The following is a 20,716-nucleotide window of genomic DNA, read 5'->3' as shown; positions in this document are numbered from 1 at the left end:
TCCTACCAGACAACGTCTAACGAATACACTACATAAAAGAAAAGGTGGCATAAATTGTGATAGAATTCCTAAACGTCAAGGACGAGTATCGATTAGGAAATGTATTGACTAGGGCGCCAGATATTCCATGGAAACCTAGTCATTCCTACGCCCTGCTAGAAGAGAATCTGAGAAAATCTTTCATCTCTTTATGTATCGTCGTAGACACTACGAATATAAAATTAAGCTCATGAATCCTGGCACAGATACATACGTGCAATCATCTGCCTACGCTCCGTCCATGAATGGAGCGGGAAAGACCTGATTATAAGCGAATAACAAAATCCGCACTCTTCCAAGATATATACAAGACAGTGATATATTATTGGGCTAGCCTTTAATATACACTGACGGAGAATAATCGCAACACCAAAAGTAATTAACACAAAGTAATAAAATTTTGGGAATACATATGACTTGGCAACAGATGTAAGTGATTTTCTCCTTAAAATCACAGATTAACACAAGTGCGAGGTAAGCCACTGCAAATGTGAAATACTGGTACATTAATGAATGAAATAGTGCGTACGTTTTTCAGATGTCTGCTAGTCGTGTTAACTCAGGCGAGAAGTGGGTTCAAAAATGGTTCAAATGGCTCTGAGCACTATGGGACTTAACTTCTAAGGTCATCAGTCGCCTAGAACTTAGAACTAATTAAACCTAACTAACCTAAGGACATCATACACATCCATGCCCGAGGCAGGATTCGAACCTGCGACCGTAGCAGTCGCGTGGTTCCAGACTGTAGCGCCGACTGTAGTTCCCGGCCGGCCGAGAAGTGGGGACCAGCTCGGTATACATATATCAAAGAGTAAAACTGTTTAGATTGCACAGTGAGTAGTATAAATGATCAGTGGCATGTCTGCATCTCCTTGCTTCAGGATTTGAGCCGTACTGCTTTATTAGATTATCAGAGGCTTTTTTGATAGAAAAAGAATCTTCATTTCGAGCCTGTGCCTAAATCGAGTCGTACTAATTTTAAAAAAAGCGTCTATTTGTAGGAACTTACTTCTTTACTAGCACTTTCGCTTCTCACTGTATATTTAACAAGTACTACCCTTTAAAAGTGTGTGACATATCAGCTCAACTGTATTGGCGAGTCGTGGCCGGTAACTTACGTGGACAAACGTCTTTCCGTTTCCTCGGCTCTATTACAATAACACCGAATGAGAAAAAAATGAACGGTGCTGTATGATAACCCGACTTTTTGACAACGGTTGCCGAAACAGCGTTGATAATAAATGTGACAGAGCTAACGATAATACAGGTTTCCAAGTACAAGGAAAGTCAATCTGTTGTTTGTTACTGCAGCTACAGTTCATGGAACGGAAAGAGAGAACGGGAACGGTACGATAACATTCGATGATGTCATCGGTAGTTTAAACATACATAAATGAAAATGTAAGACAGAGAGCAGTAGTATTTCTTAGCGAGTATAATGAAGGCTGCTCTGTTGTTTGTTGCTGGTAAGTATTGGCAGAGTTTATAAATTTTCATTCACGATTAACTTTTTTTCTTGCCCTCTTTTTATATAATTTCTGAGGTTGTAGTTAGCTTGAAAGTCTATTTTTACACTCTGCGAAGAATTGTTCACTACCACCATTGGCGACGTAATAGAAAAGGGGAGCAGCTTTGTTTATCAACATGGTTCTAGGAAAAATTTTCCATTTGTTTGCGATCTTGAGCAGTGCCAGCGCGTAGATTCTCGACGAAAAGTGTTCGTGTTGTCGACATTAACAAATTCAGTCCTCTGAGAGTATGACTCGAACAATTACCAGTGTTGTCACATATGTACCTATGAGTAGCTAACTAGGATTGGTAGCGAGCAGTAAACGGAAGGTTAGTAGTGCCACGTGAAGTCGAAAATAACGGGAAAGAGTCTATAACACATTTTACAGGCTTGGAAATCGAAAAGGACAACACAAGATAGGTATAGATGGACACAAAACTTGTTTATCTTCACTACTGTGAAACACATAAAAGTCTATTTAAGCTGTTTGGTATCTCGAATCTTCCACAGAATGCAATAAACTAATGAGTAAACAAATGAGACCACATTATTTTGTTGCTGTATAGCAGCATAAATAATCTTCATATTGTAATGTGACATATGTACCCACTGTTCCATAGTAAATGGAAACAAGGCATCTGTTCCGAATATCAATGCTGATAAAGTGTAGAGAGTTACGAGCTAATCGTTACCACACCAGTGTTGACTGTATGCAACAATAACATAAATGTAAAAGAATGGAAATAAATAAAGTTTTACTGTAGGTAGCAGTAACTGGATATGCCAATGTTGTCTGGATGACTTCAGATTGCAGAATAGGAAGGTCGCCAGCTCCAAAACGGGTAATAGTTACATTTGGTAAACAGCTAATCACACAAATACTGGACAACAAAGATAATGCGGCAAATAAATAAAATCCCATTGCCCGAGCCTCGATGTAGAAAACAAGTGTAACATGCACACTGAAGCCTTTAATCTGGCATGCAATAATGTTAATTATAATTGTGCAACGACAAGCAACACTCCATAGAAAATATACTGTATTACGTAACTCATCACTGTGCTGTCTGTTTGAAAATATGTTTAATCTGACTAGAACAGGCTATTATTCTTTACCGGTTACTTTGCAGATGATGCCGCAGAAACTGTCATTCATGCCAACAATTACTTTTCAAAACTAACGTTTCGTAGACGTATGCAGGTAATGTCATTTACAGAACACAACATAAAATCGTAAAATAGCCAGCATACTTATATCACCGAAATATGAGTTACACTTAAATCACTTCTAGTTTGAACTGTTTGTCTGCAATTCCGTAGTTGTGCAGTAACTGCAGATGCTACAGCTTTTTATTAAAATGATTATTTTATTGAAAATCAGTTGTAACTTTAAATGAATCTTTTCTTTTTACTATTTGTTGTAGTCATGCCTTTCTGGGGAAGTTATTGTGTGAGGGTAGTACGCTGTTGATGGTTAACGAGCTGGGTTTTTTAAGTTTTCTTTGACCAGTCTCCCAAAAAGCAACTATTACGCTTGCATGCCTATAACAGAGCTACGAAAATACTGGCTGAATCTTACTTTGCGATAAGCTGTTTGTTGTACGATGTAATCCTTATTAAGAAATTCACTACGGACAGTACGCTCTTCTTGATTAGTTAGCAGCTTGAATAAAATTTATGCACAGAGCAGTCTTCTTTAATTTTCAACATCCATAACAATCTCTGTCTGGCATTTGTGCGCCGACATATACGTCTGTACCACACCACAGATGCTTCGCTCCTCATCTCAGCTATCTTCTAGGACTGCATGTTATCGCGCCAACGATGTTATTTTTCTATCAAATATATTCCTTGTGTTAGTTCAGCATAATTTCCTTGACACTGCCAGCGTATTTACTGCAACGATCTGCGTAATTATTTCTTATGTATTCATCCGGTACATATTACATTTTGATAAAATCTAATTACTGACAATATTCATAAATACATACAGTTACAAAAAAATTGGTTATAAACTTATGAAAGGAAGTAGCTGAAAAATGCATGAGGCATCGGGTTCTATTACATTCGATCTGCATTTGTGAGTCATATATAAAGGACGTGGTGTTCTCTATTCACCGTTAGTGACAACAGGCTTCCAGTATGTTGGCAGTTGCAGAGAAAAAAGTACAACGTAAATGTTTTTCACAAGCTGTTCATAATACACTTCCCTGTCGTACCCTTGAAATTATCATTCCAACTGTCGTTTTTTTCCATTAAGAGCGATATGTTGAGTTATATTTGCAATTAGATACCGAAAACAGTCTCTTGTAGTGGTACAGTATGTCTTAAAATATACTACGCAAATGTCACAAATGTGCGGTATTCTCCTGCTACAGTTTCCATTATATCAGTTACATTGGATTTCATGTACATAGGGGACTACCAGTCAACATAGCACGATACATTATCAAGTGGCAGAGTTGTGGCACGAGTCAGCAGAGTTGCACTGCATCTCAGTATTGTAAAGCTAGCACCTGCCTGAGTCACAGTACCAGACAGCAGTATCAGAGTGCTAGATAGTGAAGTGGCGCTAACAGGCAGTGGACAAAGTTACAAGCTGTTCATTGTTTTCTACAGCACTGGTCGCAGTTGCGGTGGTGCACGGACAACCAGAAGAGTCGACCACTGCCGCCAGCCAGGGTCAGGAACAGCCGTCCGCCACCAACCCGGCTGTGAGAACATTGGTGGCGGCGTCGTACGCGGAAGAAGACGAGGATACCATATGTGTCCAGGCAGACAACAAGTTCTACTTGTATGCTAATTCACTGAAGCTATATTCTTGCTACCACCTGCTACCGAAGGGTACGTTACTTTAAATAACACGATTTTCTGTACAGTATTGACAAGATAACCACAGACTGCTAACCCTTAACTCCCGAGAAGACTTTTCTGTAACGTATACCACGAGGTGGGGTCTCTGGGACCCCTAGGATTAAACCGAGATTTAAGGCAAAAATCATTTGAAATTTTTATGCTATATAACATTTATTTTTACAGTTATTTATGTGTTGTTTAAATGCTTCTAGTTTATTTTATTGCACTAAACAAACCCTGCAACATTTTACTATTTATCAAACAAAAGCACATACTTGTGTGTGCTTCGTTTAAATAGTACACATAAATAGACTGTGGGACTACTGAATTTTACATTCTAATCTGGCTGTTGTGGCCGAGCGGTTCTAGGTGCTTCAGTCCCGGACCGCGCTGCTGCAACGGTCACAGGTTCGAATCCTGCCTTGGGCATGGATGTGTGTGATGTCCTTAGGTTAGTTGGTTTAAGTAGTTGTGAGTTTAGGGGACTGATGACTTCAGATGTTAAGTCTATAGTGCTTAGCGTCATTTGAACCATATTACATTCTGGAAATTATACAATCTCTGTAGCAAATAAATTTCCAAATAAAACTAAATTCCAGGGTTTGCGCATAAAAATTCCAACCGATTGATACGTAAAGTAAGTCTACCAAATTGATATACATTGCTGGGAACTACATTTTTATCACCACTCAGAACACATTCGATTGTAACAGACATTTTAAGTATTTCATTGAAGAAACAGATAGATCCCCATCACAACTTTCCTAAAGTTCTTCCTCTGAATGATACTCTTGTTCGATAAAATAACTGTGATCACTGGCTAATGTAAAATGGTCGTCTTTTTAGTTTATTTCTTGATCTGTATCACTGACATAGACCGACTAACAATTAAAAAGTTAAAAATGACACATTCGTGAGACACATTTTGAGCTTTACGGCATCGTGCTGAAGAAAACAAGTACGTAGTTCACGAGGCGCGGTCTAGGCGACTCCAACACTTATCTGTAACACATGTCAACAATAAACACAGAAGGCCATAACGCAACTTACAACAAAACATCGTAGGCTTGGCAATTTAAGGAGGGTAGAGGGAGCATAGAAGCATTCCACCACAGCAGGCCTTGGAGAGCGAGTTCGACAATGTTCACGTGGTATAAGTGGCAATACATTGTGAGTCAAGGGTGGTGTAGCGGTAGCATTTTTGATTTCTTATCAAGAAGTCTTCGGTCACGCGTTCGAATCTAGACATTACTTCAATTTTGATTAACAATCACCCTTGTTGGCCCATCTCTTCTAGCATAAGAAGTCACCATCAATCTGCCAACGGCCTTGCCAAAGAAGGCGGAGGAGCAGATATAGGTTCAGGACACTCTTTTGTCCTAGGGGTGGGAAACTGCCCATAAAGATGGAAGAATCAGCAATGACCAACGGCATGAGCATGTAAAATACAATGGAAATCACGGCATTAAAGACACATAGCGTGTGATATGTAGCCCGTAATTGAAGAAGTGTCATGATGATCTCTCCATTGGCAAAAGATTCCGGAACAGTCCATCATTCGGATGGGACTAGCAACGGGAAGTTACCATGAGAAAAAGATTGAATAATCAACGAAAGGATAGCGTTCTACGAGTCGGGGCGTGTAACGTCAGGATCTTAAACGTGGTAGGGAAGCTAGAAAATCTGAAAATGGAAATGCAGATGCTCAACTCAGATATAGTAGGGGTTATTTAAGTGAAATGGAAGGGAGACAAGGGTTTCTGGTCAGATGAGTGTAGGCAAAAGAAAATGGTGCAAAGGGACTGGGATTAGTTATGAACAAGAAGGTAGGGCACAGAGTATGATACTGTGAACAGTTCAGTGACAGGGTTGTTCTTATCAGAATCAAGAGCAAGCCAGCACCGACAACGATAGTTCAGGTATACATACCGACGTCGCAAGCTGAAGATGAAAGAGAAAGTGTATGACGGTATGGCTAGGGTAATAGAGTACGTAAAGGGGGATGAAAATCTAATGATAATGGGGGACTGGAATGCAGTTGCAGGAGAAGGAGTAGGAGAAAAGGTTACAGGAGAATATGGGCTTGGGACAAGCAGTGAGAGAGGAGAAAGACTAATTGAGTTCTGTAACAAGTTTCAGCTGGTATGAGTAATAGCGAATACTCTCTTCAAGAATCACAAGAGGAGGAGGTATACTTGGAAAAGGCCGGGTGATACGCCAAGATTTCAGTTAGACCACATAATGGTCAGACAGAGATTCCGAAATGAGATATTGGATTCTAAGGTGTACCCAGGAGCAGATATAGATTCAGATCACAATATGGTAGTAATGAAGAGTAGGCTGAAGTTCAATAAATACGCAAAGAAGTACTAAGGAATGACGAGATACGGTTAAAGTTCTCTACGGCTATAGATACCGCAATAAGGAATAGATCAATAGGCAGTACAATTGAAGAGGAATGAACATCACTAAAATGGGCCATCACAGAAGTTGAGAAGGAAAACATGGGTACAAAGAAAGTAACTGCGAAGAAACCATGGATAACACAAGAAACACTTCAATTAATCGATGAAAGGAGGAGGTACAAAAATGTTCAGGGAAACTCAGGAATAGAGAAATACCAGTCGCTGAGGAATGAAATAAATAGGAAGTGCAGGGAAGCTAGGACGAAATGGCTGCAGGAATAATGTTTGGACACCGAAACAGAAATTATTGTTGGAATCAGAGACTCAGCATACAGGAAAGTCAAAACAACCTTCGGTGACATTAAAATCAAGGGAAATAACATTAAGAGTGCAACAGGAATTCCACTATTAAATGCAGAGGAGAAAGCGGATAGCTGGTAAGAATACATTCAAACCCTCATTGAGGGGAAGTTCTGTCTGATGTGACAGAAAAAAGAGACATGAGTCGATTTAGAAGAGATAGGGGATCCAGTATTATAATCAGAATTTAAAGAGCTTTTGAGGACTCAGGATCAAATAAGGCAGAAGGGACATATAAGATTCCATCAGATTTACTAAAATCATAAGAGGAAAGTGGTAACAAAACGGTTATTCACGTTGGTGTGTAGAATGTATGAGTCTGGCGACATGCCATCTGACTATCGGGAAAACGTCATCCACACAGTTCCGAAGACGGAAAGAGCTGACATTGTGAGAATGATCGGAATTTCAACTTAACAGCTTATGCATACAGGTTGCTTACAAGAATGTACAGAAAAATATACAAAAAGATTAAGAAAATTGATGATGCGCTAGATGACTATCAGTTTGGCTTTAGGAAAGATAAAGGCACGAGAGAGGCAAATCTGACGTTGCGGTTACTAATGGAAGCAAGACCAAAGAAAAATCAAGATACATTCATAGGATTTGTCGACCTGTAAAAAGCGTTCGAGAGTGTAAAGTGATGCAAAATGTTCGACATTTTGAAAAAGTAAGGGTAAGCTACAGGGAGAGACGGGTCATATACAATATGAACAACAGCCAAGAAGGAGTAATAAGTGTGGACGACCAAGAGCGAAGTGCTCGTATTAAAAAGGTTGTAGACTTTCGCCGTGCTATTCAATCTGTACATCGAGGAAGCAATGATGGAAATGAAAGAAACGTTCAGGAGTGGTATTAAAATTCAAGGTGAAAGGATATCAATGAAAATATTCGCTGATGACATTACTACCTTGAGTGAAAGTGATGAAGAATTACATGATGTGCTGAATGGAATCCATACAGAGTATGGATTGAGAGTAAATCGAAGGAAGACGAAAGTAATGAGAAGTAGTTAGAAATGAGAACAGCGAGAAACTAAACATCAGGATTGATGGTCAAGAAGTAGATGAAATTAAGGAATTCTGCCACCTAGGCAGTAAAATTACCAATGACGAACGGAACAAGGACATCAAAAGCAGACCAGTAATGCCAAAAAGGTCTTTCCTGGCCAAGAGAAGTCTACTAGCATCAAATATCGGCATTAATTTGAGGAAGAAATTACTGAGAATATACGTCTGGAGTACAGCATAGTATGGTAGTGAAACATGGACTGTGGGAAAACCGGAACAGAAGAGAACCGAAGCAGTATTTTAAACATAGCTGCGCTACAGCAACAGTTCCACGTCATAAGAATAAATAACAGCCAACCAGTTGCGAAAGATAAAGTAATCTTTACCTAGGTTTCAATAGTTATAAAACTATCTTCTTCAGAAGATGGCCTGGAGACAATGAACATCATTAGTATCTTAAAGGTATGAAACGTGAGTCAAGAATAAAATGTAACATATATTAGGAGAGTCTTGCATTATAGCATTTGAGAAGAACTGCTGATACTTACAGTGTTAAATTGACATGGAGTATTATATCTTAGTCGTTTTTACAACCATCTACGTAACTCAGTTAATATATATAAAACATAGCCCTGAGTACAGGGTTAGTCAGACACACAAATAAGAACATAGTGGCTAAAGAGCGTACGGCCGACTGAGTAAAATCGGCCGGCGTAGTAGCGCTGCAGCCAGGGCAGGTGTCGCTCAAGTCGCGACCTATGTGCCGAATGGCGTACTGAAATAACATGTAAAATATCAAATTAAATGCATCCTTGGAGTACCAAAAATAATGGTGATCAATTACCACTCCCGTTATGACATTGTGGGAGTTATAGGAGCAATATCATAGAGACGATCATCACAAAGACATGTGGCGCTTCCGCCGTGAATAACATGCAGTGGCCTGTACGGCCAGAATATAAAAGTTGTATTATCATAATAGTGAAGCGCATAAGTAGTATATAAGTCAGAAAAATTGTAAGAAAAACAGTGATGGCTCTTAAATTATAATTACGAAACCTGGGTGACAGTCCAGTTAATACACATTTAAGAAAAGAGAAAATTTACATGAGGGCCAATGTAGTGGCAACCATACATCGTGAGATAGACACATTATATAACTGGTAGTGAGCTAGAGGAGTAGAAAGTGCATTATAGCTTTCTGAGGAAACAGACTACCGAGGTTACTAGCGATAATGTTATATATTAAACAGTACGGGTTTAAAGCCTTCAAAAAATTGTCTACAGGCGAGGTTCAACTGATCATTCAGTATTTTGCCGTCTTTAAGCTCTAGATGTTTGAAAATAAATAACTGTTCCCACAGATCTAGTCTACGTCCTTTGGCTTGTCTGTGTAGGATAACCGTGTCTTCTAATTGTTTAGGCGTATGGCCGGCGATCAAGAGGTGCTCAGCAAAAGTAGAGTTGCGAATATTCGTTCCTTTTTTACCTAATAAATGTTCTTTATATCGTGTTTTCACGGCTCTGCCTGTTTGACCAATGTAGTATGAGGGGCAGTTGTTACAGGTTAGTTTGTAAACACCTGAATTAGAAAACCAATCCCTGGCGATCTCTATTGACTGTACAAGATTTCTTTTTAAACTGTTACCTGTAGAGAAAGAGACGTTACAGTTATATTTTTTATTTAGAAGACGTTTGATCCTATAAGATATGTTACCTAAGAAGGGGATGGAAATAAATTTTTTAGTTTCTAGGACATCTGTGGGGAGGTTATTTCTCAAGGTCGAGCAATTTTTGGAAATTTTCTTATTGAGCAGGTAATCGATCATATTCGGGTTGTACCCATTATTGACCGCAATAGTTTTAATGACATTCAATTCCTTTTTTTGGGCCTCAGGCGATAAAGGAGTGGTTACCATTCGATGAATGGCGGAATGAAAAAATGCCAGTTTATGAGCTTTTGGATGAGTTGAGTCAGCAGGAATGATATTATCTGAAAAAGTTTCTTTACGGAAGATATTGAAATGGAAGGTGTTATCTTGTATAAAAATTGTTAAATCTAGAAAATTTAGTTCGCGTTTATCATTTTGAACCTCTTTAGTGAAGGAAATTTTTTCATGAAAACCGTTGAAAGTGTTAAAGAGATGCTCTAGCTCAAGATCAGTGCCATCAAAAGCAATGAAAATGTCGTCAACATAACGTGCATAATAGCGGATTTTTTGGCGTAATTCTGAATTGGAATTGAAGAACGTTGTTTCAAGGGCGTTGATGAAAATTTCTGCTAGAATACCGGCAAGGGGGCTACCCATTGCTAGACCATCCGGTTGTATATACATTTTCCCATTAAATGTGAAATAATTGTATTTTAAAACGACCCTAAGCAAACTAATGAGTTCCGCAATCTGTGTTTCACTTAATTTTTTATGCTTTAGAAGATTCTCTTTAATAAGGTCTATGGTTTCATCCACCGGAACATTTGTGTAAAGACTGACGATGTCAAAGGACACCAGTCTAGTGTCAGATGTACAATGTACCGGCTGAGTATTGTTAATTAATTCCTTACTGTTTTTTATAGAAAAATTATTTTCAAATATGAAAGCATCTTTAATTTTATAATGAAGGCGTCTTGCAAGTGTATGATGTGGACTGCCTATACCATTCACTATGGGGCGGATAGGGTGGTTTCGTTTATGCAGTTTAAACGGGCTTCTCAGTACGGGTGGTTTCGGGTTCATATTTATAAGCTCTTTCTTTTGAAACTTATTAAACAGGCTAACGGAATTAGTTAAAGTACGCCGGATTTCATCCTGCAGCTCAGCAGTAGGATCTACAGTAACCTCGGTGATATCGTTTTCCTCAAAAAACTTTACAGTCTTTTCTATGTATTCATTTTTATACGACACGACAGTAGTGTTCCCTTTGTCACTCTTAGTGATTAAGGCCTCGTGCTCTCTAAGTTTGTGATTAATGCTTTTTACAATACTATATTCATCTGATTGCACATTAGGGGATAATTTAATTTCTTTTTCTATTATGTTGTTACATTCGTAGGCACATTTGACTTGCTCTGTTTTCTCTAATTTCAGAGATTCTAAACCGATTTTTAGATCTACAATAAGATTACAAACAACATGATGTTTATCGAGTTTAGTAGGCAAATTATATTTAAGGCCTTTACGCAACAAGTCATTTTCGGCCTGCGTAAAAGAAATATTGGTTTTATTTAATACTCTATCATAAAATAGGCGCTTAACACTATTGTCTGCTATATTAGCACTTTCACTTGTGGTCCTGTTACTAAATTTCAAAAGCTTTTTTTCATGTCTAGCTTTGATTATTTCTTTACGATTAAAGAGCCATTCATTAATACTATTCCATAAGTGATCAATTTGAAAGTTACAAAGATCTGAAATTAGAGAAAACAGAGCAAGTCAAATGTGCCTACGAATGTAACAACATAATAGAAAAAGAAATTAAATTATCCCCTAATGTGCAATCAGATGAATATAGTATTGTAAAAAGCATTAATCACAAACTTAGAGAGCACGAGGCCTTAATCACTAAGAGTGACAAAGGGAACACTACTGTCGTGTCGTATAAAAATGAATACATAGAAAAGACTGTAAAGTTTTTTGAGGAAAACGATATCACCGAGGTTACTGTAGATCCTACTGCTGAGCTGCAGGATGAAATCCGGCGTACTTTAACTAATTCCGTTAGCCTGTTTAATAAGTTTCAAAAGAAAGAGCTTATAAATATGAACCCGAAACCACCCGTACTGAGAAGCCAGTTTAAACTGCATAAACGAAACCACCCTATCCGCCCCATAGTGAATGGTATAGGCAGTCCACATCATACACTTGCAAGACGCCTTCATTATAAAATTAAAGATGCTTTCATATTTGAAAATAATTTTTCTATAAAAAACAGTAAGGAATTAATTAACAATATTCAGCCGGTACATTGTACATCTGACACTAGACTGGTGTCCTTTGACATCGTCAGTCTTTACACAAATGTTCCGGTGGATGAAACCATAGACCTTATTAAAGAGAATCTTCTAAAGCATAAAAAATTAAGTGAAACACAGATTGCGGAACTCATTAGTTTGCTTAGGGTCGTTTTAAAATACAATTATTTCACATTTAATGGGAAAATGTATATACAACCGGATGGTCTAGCAATGGGTAGCCCCCTTGCCGGTATTCTAGCAGAAATTTTCATCAACGCCCTTGAAACAACGTTCTTCAATTCCAATTCAGAATTACGCCAAAAAATCCGCTATTATGCACGTTATGTTGACGACATTTTCATTGCTTTTGATGGCACTGATCTTGAGCTAGAGCATCTCTTTAACACTTTCAACGGTTTTCATGAAAAAATTTCCTTCACTAAAGAGGTTCAAAATGATAAACGCGAACTAAATTTTCTAGATTTAACAATTTTTATACAAGATAACACCTTCCATTTCAATATCTTCCGTAAAGAAACTTTTTCAGATAATATCATTCCTGCTGACTCAACTCATCCAAAAGCTCATAAACTGGCATTTTTTCATTCCGCCATTCATCGAATGGTAACCACTCCTTTATCGCCTGAGGCCCAAAAAAAGGAATTGAATGTCATTAAAACTATTGCGGTCAATAATGGGTACAACCCGAATATGATCGATTACCTGCTCAATAAGAAAATTTCCAAAAATTGCTCGACCTTGAGAAATAACCTCCCCACAGATGTCCTAGAAACTAAAAAATTTATTTCCATCCCCTTCTTAGGTAACATATCTTATAGGATCAAACGTCTTCTAAATAAAAAATATAACTGTAACGTCTCTTTCTCTACAGGTAACAGTTTAAAAAGAAATCTTGTACAGTCAATAGAGATCGCCAGGGATTGGTTTTCTAATTCAGGTGTTTACAAACTAACCTGTAACAACTGCCCCTCATACTACATTGGTCAAACAGGCAGAGCCGTGAAAACACGATATAAAGAACATTTATTAGGTAAAAAAGGAACGAATATTCGCAACTCTACTTTTGCTGAGCACCTCTTGATCGCCGGCCATACGCCTAAACAATTAGAAGACACGGTTATCCTACACAGACAAGCCAAAGGACGTAGACTAGATCTGTGGGAACAGTTATTTATTTTCAAACATCTAGAGCTTAAAGACGGCAAAATACTGAATGATCAGTTGAACCTCGCCTGTAGACAATTTTTTGAAGGCTTTAAACCCGTACTGTTTAATATATAACATTATCGCTAGTAACCTCGGTAGTCTGTTTCCTCAGAAAGCTATAATGCACTTTCTACTCCTCTAGCTCACTACCAGTTATATAATGTGTCTATCTCACGATGTATGGTTGCCACTACATTGGCCCTCATGTAAATTTTCTCTTTTCTTAAATGTGTATTAACTGGACTGTCACCCAGGTTTCGTAATTATAATTTAAGAGCCATCACTGTTTTTCTTACAATTTTTCTGACTTATATACTACTTATGCGCTTCACTATTATGATAATACAACTTTTATATTCTGGCCGTACAGGCCACTGCATGTTATTCACGGCGGAAGCGCCACATGTCTTTGTGATGATCGTCTCTATGATATTGCTCCTATAACTCCCACAATGTCATAACGGGAGTGGTAATTGATCACCATTATTTTTGGTACTCCAAGGATGCATTTAATTTGATATTTTACATGTTATTTCAGTACGCCATTCGGCACATAGGTCGCGACTTGAGCGACACCTGCCCTGGCTGCAGCGCTACTACGCCGGCCGATTTTACTCAGTCGGCCGTACGCTCTTTAGCCACTATGTTCCTATTTGTGTGTCTGACTAACCCTGTACTCAGGGCTATGTTTTATATATATTAACTGAGTTACGTAGATGGTTGTAAAAACGACTAAGATATAATACTCCATGTCAATTTAACACTGTAAGTATCAGCAGTTCTTCTCAAATGCTATAATACAAGACTCTCCTAATATATGTTACATTTTATTCTTGACTCACGTTTCATACCTTTAAGATACTAATGATGTTCATTGTCTCCAGGCCATCTTCTGAAGAAGATAGTTTTATAACTATTGAAACCTAGGTAAAGATTACTTTATCTTTCGCAACTGGTTGGCTGTTATTTATTCTTAGAACCGAAGCAGTTGAGATGTGGTGCTACAGAGGAATGTTGAAAAGCAGGTGGACTGATAAGGGATGAGGAGGTTCTGCGGAGCATCGGAGAGGAAAGAACATGTGGAAAACAGTGATAAGGAGAAGGGGCAGGATGATAGGACATCTGTTAAGACATGACGGAATGACTTCCATGTTACCAGAGGGAGCTGTAGTGGGCAAAAACTGTAGAGTAAGACAGAGATTGGAATACATCCAGCCAATAATTGGGGACCTAGGTTGCAATTGCTATTCTGAGATGAACAGGTAGCACGGGCCGCATCAAACCAGTTAGAAGACTGATGACAAAAAATTTTTGTGAAGGGTTCCAAAGTTAATGTGAAAAAATTAGCCACATCAAACCATCAAGGGAAAGTGGTTACCCTTAACTCCCATTTAAACGGCAAATACATGTAAGTATTTATATTGACAAGCTGCCTATTGGCTTCTGTATCAGGATCTTCGGCCGACGTTCGTCCAATGATTTTACTGAGGTTTCGCCAGCACGAGTGGCTGGCATTGTCAAAGCTTCACCCTCCATTGCCGGTGGTGAACTGGAGCCGAGATCGCAGCCGCAGACTATATCTACCTGTCGCACCGACGTCCGAGGGCTTCTCTTCTGTCATTTCCGGTGCGGCTCTCCTCTTGCTACCTGCGACGGTCGTTCGCTGCAGTACGGGAAACCAGGATCCGTTTACCTTAAGGCTTTCCTCTTTCTTGTTGAAACTGTTCGCGTGTTTTTGTATTTCTACAGCTTCTCTGAACAAGCGCGTGTGACAGCGCTTCTCTACAAAAAAAATAAATAAATAAATAAATAAATAAATAAAAATGGTTCTGAGCACTATGGGACTTAACTTCTGAGGTCATCAGTCCCCTAGACCTTAGAACTACTTTAACCTAACTAACCTAAGGACAACACACACATCCATGCCCGAGGCAGGATTCGAACCTGCGACCGCAACGGTCGCGCGGTTCCAGACTGTTGCTTCTCTACAGCCAGAACTTCCGTGTCGGCGAATTTTATTACGTGGTCGGTCGCACTCAGTGCGTGCTCTGCCACGGCCGATTTCTCCACCTGCCCCAACCTGCAATGTCGCTTATGTTCTTTGATCCTGGTGTTGATTGAGCGTCTAGTCATTCCGACATAAACTTTTCCGCATGTGCGTGGTATACGGTGTATTCCCGACATTGCAAGTGGATCCTCTTTCTCCTTTGCCGATCTAAGACACTCTTTCATTTTCCTTGTCAGTTTGAAAATCGTCTTTACGTCGTGTTTGCGCAATATACGGCCGATTCTGTCCGTCACTCTGGGATTGTATGGCAGAAAGGCCGTACCCGACATTTCTTTTTCTGATTCCTTACATCGCCGCGTGTTTCGCTCTGTAACACTTGTAATATAACTTTTGGAGTACCATTGCTCCTCAGAACACTTTCCAGGTGTTGCATTTCGCGACTGTGGTGCTGCGGCTCACATATTCGTCCTGCTCGCGTTACGAGCGTATTAATCATTCCTGTTTTCTGGCTCGGGTGGTGGTTTGATAGTTTGTGCAGGTGTCGGTCCGTGTGTGTCGGTTTTCGATACACGTTGTGTCCCAGATTTTGGCCATCCCTTCTGAGCAGCACATCTAGAAATGGCAGTTTTTTGTCCTTTTCTACTTCGATGGTAAATTTTATGTTGGGATGGAGGCTGTTCAAGCGTCTTAGGAAGTCACCGAGTTGTTCTTCACCATGGCTCCACACAGCGAAAGTACCATCGACGTGTCTGTATCACACCTTAGGTTTGCAAGTCGCCAAGTCCAGTGCCTGTGCTTCGAAATGTTCCACGAAGAAGTTGGCCACCACTGAACTAAGAGGACTACCCATGGCGACGCCTTCCAGCTGTTCGTAGAAATTGCCGTACCACGTGAAACAGCTCGTTGTGAGACAAGCATGGAAGAGCTTTGTGATGTCTTGTGGGAAAATGGAACTGATGTGCTCCAGAGCGTCACTGAGTGGAACTTTCGTAAACAGACAAACAATATCAAAGCTGACCAGGATGTCGTTTGGTGCAAGTTTCAGTTTATTCAGCTTCTCAATGAAATCCCCTGAGTCCTTTATGTATGTGTCGGTCTTCCCCACATGCGGCTGGAGCAGAGAGGCCAAGTCATTTGCCAGTATATACGTCGGTGAGCCAGGAGCGCTAATAATCGGTGTTAGTGGAACGTTGTTCTTATGGATCTTAGGTAGTCGTCAGTAAAATCATCAGATGAACGTCGGCCGAGGACCCCGAGACAGATGCCAATAGGCAGTTTGTCAACAAGTGACCACGAAAGCCTCAACAATTTTGTAATACTCGTTATACGTTTTTACTAAATGGAAGAGGTTACAAGACTGGAAAAGTTCAAAACATAGCAACCAACTGACGTACAAAACGAGTAACTAGGTGAACTGTACAATGCTAAGCAAATGTACCGGACGCCACCTAGTACGATAGATCATCTTGTGATTAAATTCATGCACACACACACACACACAGAAATAGCAGCAACAGAGATCTCCAGTGTACTAAGTGCTTAATACAGACGATGATGCACCATATTAGTAAACAACCGTAGAAGCATTGCAAAAATTATCCAGAATCTGAGGCACTTACAAATAGCAGAAGCCCTCGGGGGAGTATTAGGGAGCCAGTGAAGCCTGAAACCAGAACTTGGTAACAGCACATTAATTGTGTCAGACCAAAATATCGAGTTAGAAGGAGTGGAAAATAGCGCAGTCGAAGTACTAGATGAGATTTCCATTTAATCAGAAATTGTTTCTTCAGCGCGTGGTTAATACGACTTAACGGTTTTGTGTAAGCAAAAGAATGTAGGTACAACCTTCTAATGGACTTCAGAGTCACCTGTAGACATAATTTAGGAAGAAAAATTAGTCCTGTGTGTGTCTCCTTCGACATTGTGTACTTAAAAGCCCAGGCAGTCGTAAGAATATAAACAATCTGGCTTCATAATCATTTGTGTCAAAGCATTCTACAACAGAAACTATTTAATACTTGGCTTTCCGTGTCCGCCATCGGAAAGAGGCGGTGACCTTACAGTAGCCAGCCGGAGTGGCCGTGCGGTTCTAGGCGGTGCAGTCTGGAACTGCGAGACCGCTACGGTCGCAGGTTCGAATCCTGCCTCGGGCATGGATGTGTGTGATGTCCTTAGGTTAGTTAGGTTTAAGTAGTTCTAAGTTCTAGGGGACTAATGACCACAGCAGTTAAGTCCCATAGTGCTCAGAGCCATTTTTTTCGTTCCTCGGAACACAGGGCGACGCGTTTCCTATTCTGTCTCAGGCTGCGGTAAGGATAGGAAGCCGCTAACACGGCGCTTGGCAGCAGTTACGACGCTTGCACCACCATCACGGTACTCGTAACTACAGTCACGGCCTATTAACACATGTCTTCATAAATATTAGGGTCCAGAGCAAACAAGGTACTTCCCAATCCATTGAAGGAAAGCCTGTTCAAAACGCGTGAACGAGTTAGGTACTTACTGTTCTGGGGAGGTGGTAAATCAATACGAGATCCCAAAGACCTATCACTGGTACATATGGAAAAGACATTCTCTGTAGTGCATCTGTCTCGCATCTCCCACATTCATAGTGTTATGCGGTCATAACATAATCTTTCTACAACGCAGAAAATGAAATCCATGCAGTGTACGAGGCACGTTTTATAAGTAAGTAACGTTTTGCCACAACGCGGACCCAGCGCTGCGGTCGGCATGCTGCGCATGCGCACTGGGTACCTACATCTGTTGTCTACGCACCGACGCCATTACAGTCTGATTCTTCCTTGTTTACGTTGTGTACTGAGTGTTTAAGATGCCTCCGATAATCGTCAGTCCCGCTGACTGTGAAGTACGGGCTGTTATAATATTTCTTATTGCTTAAGGCCTAAAAGCGATCGATATTCATCTTGAGATCTGTGAGTTTACAGAGAAAAATTTATGAGTGATTGAATGGTAAGAAAGTGGGTGAGAGCATTTAAAGATGGCCGCACAAATGTGCATGATGAACAACAGAGTGGGCTAGAATGAAATTTTCACTCTACAGCGGAGTGTGCGCTGATATGAAACTTCCTGGCAGATTAAAACTGTGTGCCGGACCGAGACTCGAACTCGGGACCTTTGCCTTTCGCGGGCAAGTTTGGAATGTAGGAGACGAGGTACTGGCGGAATTAAAGCTGTGAGGACGGGGCGTGAGTCGTGCTTGGGTAGCTCAGTCGGTAGAGCCCTTGCCCGCGAAAGGCAAAGGTCCCGAGTTCGAGTCTTGGTCCGGCACACAGTTTTAATCTGCCAGGAAGTTTCAACAGAGTGGGCGTCCTTCGGTCGTTAATGGAAGTTTGGTGCAGAAAGTGGACAATAAGGTGAGAGAAAACAGACGCTTTACGATTTCCTCCTTGCGGGATGACGTTCCTAATGTTTCTTGTAGTGTTTTGTATGCCATTGTGAATGAGCACTTTAATTACCGAAAACTGCGCGCACGTTTGTACCGAAAATGTTGACAGATGTACACAAAACCAAACGTTTAGACAGTACATTGACTTTTCTTGAGCGGTACCACAACGATGGTGATGATTTCTTAAGCCAAATTATTATGGGTGATGAAATTTGGGTGGCCTACATCTCACCAGAATCAAAGCAACAGTCCATGGAATGGCGGCATTCAGATTCACCCAGAAAAGTGAAGTTTAAGCAAACAATTTCTGCCTGGAAAATAATGTGCACAGGTTTCTGGAACAGAAAAGGAGTATTTCTTGTGGAATTTCTGCCCCATAATGCGAAAATCAGTGCAGCAGCTTACTGTAAGACATTCCACAATCTGCGCCGTTCAGTTCAGAACAAAAGACGTGGCAAGTTCAGCAACGGTATCATTTTGCTGAAAGACAATGTCTGTCCGCATGTGGCGAATCAGACCAAAGATAACATCACATCTTTTCGATGGGAAACTCTAGATCATCCTCTGCAAGGCCCCAATCTGGTGCCCAGTGACTACCATCTGTTCCTGCGCTTGAAGAAACACCTGGGCGGTCTTCAAGACCATGACGAAGTCAAAACAGTGGTGATGCAGTAGTTAAAAAGTCAGGCGGCAGACTTCTCTGAGGAGGGTTTTCAAAAACTGGTACAACGTTATGACAAGTGCCTCGCTATTGACGGAAATTATGTAGAAAAGTAGATTAAGGTACAGGGTTTCATGTAAAAATATAATTATTGAGATATATTACCACGTCATTTTTTAATTTCAAACGGTACTTACTTAAAAAACACGCCTTGTATATCCGCAGCTCGTGGTCTCGCGGTTCTCGTTTCCAGAGCACAGGATACCAGGCTCGCTTCCCGGCGGGGTCAGGAATTTTCACATGCCCTGAGGTGACTGGGGGTTATTGTGTCGTCTTCATCATCATCATTCATCCCTGTTACGTTCGAAGGAAGGCAACGGCAAGCCACCTCCATTATGACCTTGCCTAGTACGGTGGTGCAGGTCTCCCGCATCGTTCCCCTATGCTCTGTCAAGAAGCATGGGAATGTATTTCTTTTTCATGCCATACAAGATATGCGTTGCCTTATCACTGTGTTACCAATAGTAAATATGAAATATCATATAATTCTATTAATGATTTCTAACTCTATTAAAACATATTTCCTTCTGTTTGTTGTAGTTTACGTGGTGAAACCAAAGAGTCTATGTAAACCAACCCTGTCAGACTGTCCCAAGAACTAGAAGCATTTCAAGTCTGTCGGCTCATCCTGCAGGAGCTAACTAGTCTGTGATTGAGTGAAGACCAGATGGCTGGACTGCTTACTGAAGACATCTACAATTTCCAGAGAACGCCAGAAATTCCAACAGCGTCAGAACTTACCTCTTTTTCTAACAACAAAAACCAGTGGAATCAACTAAACCTCCTTTATGATAGTTTCCGATGGCAATAGATCAGCTATACATTTAGAACTGACTGCAAAATTTAGTATTTAAAAACGTGGTTTTGCCTGTTTTTTGTCTTTCTGTTGGCCTTGTAATAGTTGTAATCTGACACAATAAACTGTAGTTTCATGTCGTCAACTGTTATATTTCAATCGTAGAATACATTTCCTTACCTGTAGCTTCACACAAATACTGGCGAACTATGACAGTGTATTAAACAAACAAAATGCAGTTCATCCATTCATGCAAACCTCGTACCATCCCAATACCCAGTTCCGACCTTAACACATTGGCTGAATCGAGGACCCCGGTGCCTACAGCAGAGAATTATGACTGAGACAGTGACTTGGCCTTATCTTTCCTGGATAATGCGTGAAATATTTGCAACACAGAGTACTGAAACCTGGTTGGTAGGT

The 20,716-nt window shown here is 40.2% G+C and overlaps 1 protein-coding gene across 1 annotated transcript; it reads left to right on the top strand.

The window, feature by feature from the left end:
* Nucleotides 1–1,449: 1,449 nt before the first annotated feature.
* LOC126236558 (uncharacterized) lies at nt 1,450–20,438 on the top strand. The gene is made up of 3 exons (XM_049945970.1): nt 1,450–1,505; nt 4,169–4,393; nt 20,038–20,438. The coding sequence occupies exons 1-3, from the start codon at nt 1,478–1,480 to the stop codon at nt 20,097–20,099; spliced, it is 315 nt and encodes a 104-aa protein (XP_049801927.1). The 5' UTR covers nt 1,450–1,477; the 3' UTR covers nt 20,100–20,438.
* The last annotated feature ends 278 nt before the right edge of the window (nt 20,439–20,716 follow it).

The sequence above is a fragment of the Schistocerca nitens genome, chromosome 2, assembly GCF_023898315.1.
Source record: "Schistocerca nitens isolate TAMUIC-IGC-003100 chromosome 2, iqSchNite1.1, whole genome shotgun sequence".
NCBI classification, from domain to species: Eukaryota; Metazoa; Arthropoda; class Insecta; order Orthoptera; family Acrididae; genus Schistocerca; species Schistocerca nitens.
Note: the sequence above shows the minus strand (reverse complement) of the source record. Positions and strands in the feature narration are given on the sequence as shown.

Excerpts from the sequence above, each read along its gene's own strand:
- LOC126236558 (XM_049945970.1), top strand. The coding sequence starts at position 1,478 with ATGAAGGCTGCTCTGTTGTTTGTTGCTG. Across the intron at positions 1,506-4,168 it reads TGCTCTGTTGTTTGTTGCTG|CACTGGTCGCAGTTGCGGTG; the intron begins GTAAGTATTGGC and ends TGTTTTCTACAG. Across the intron at positions 4,394-20,037 it reads CTACCACCTGCTACCGAAGG|TTTACGTGGTGAAACCAAAG; the intron begins GTACGTTACTTT and ends TGTTTGTTGTAG.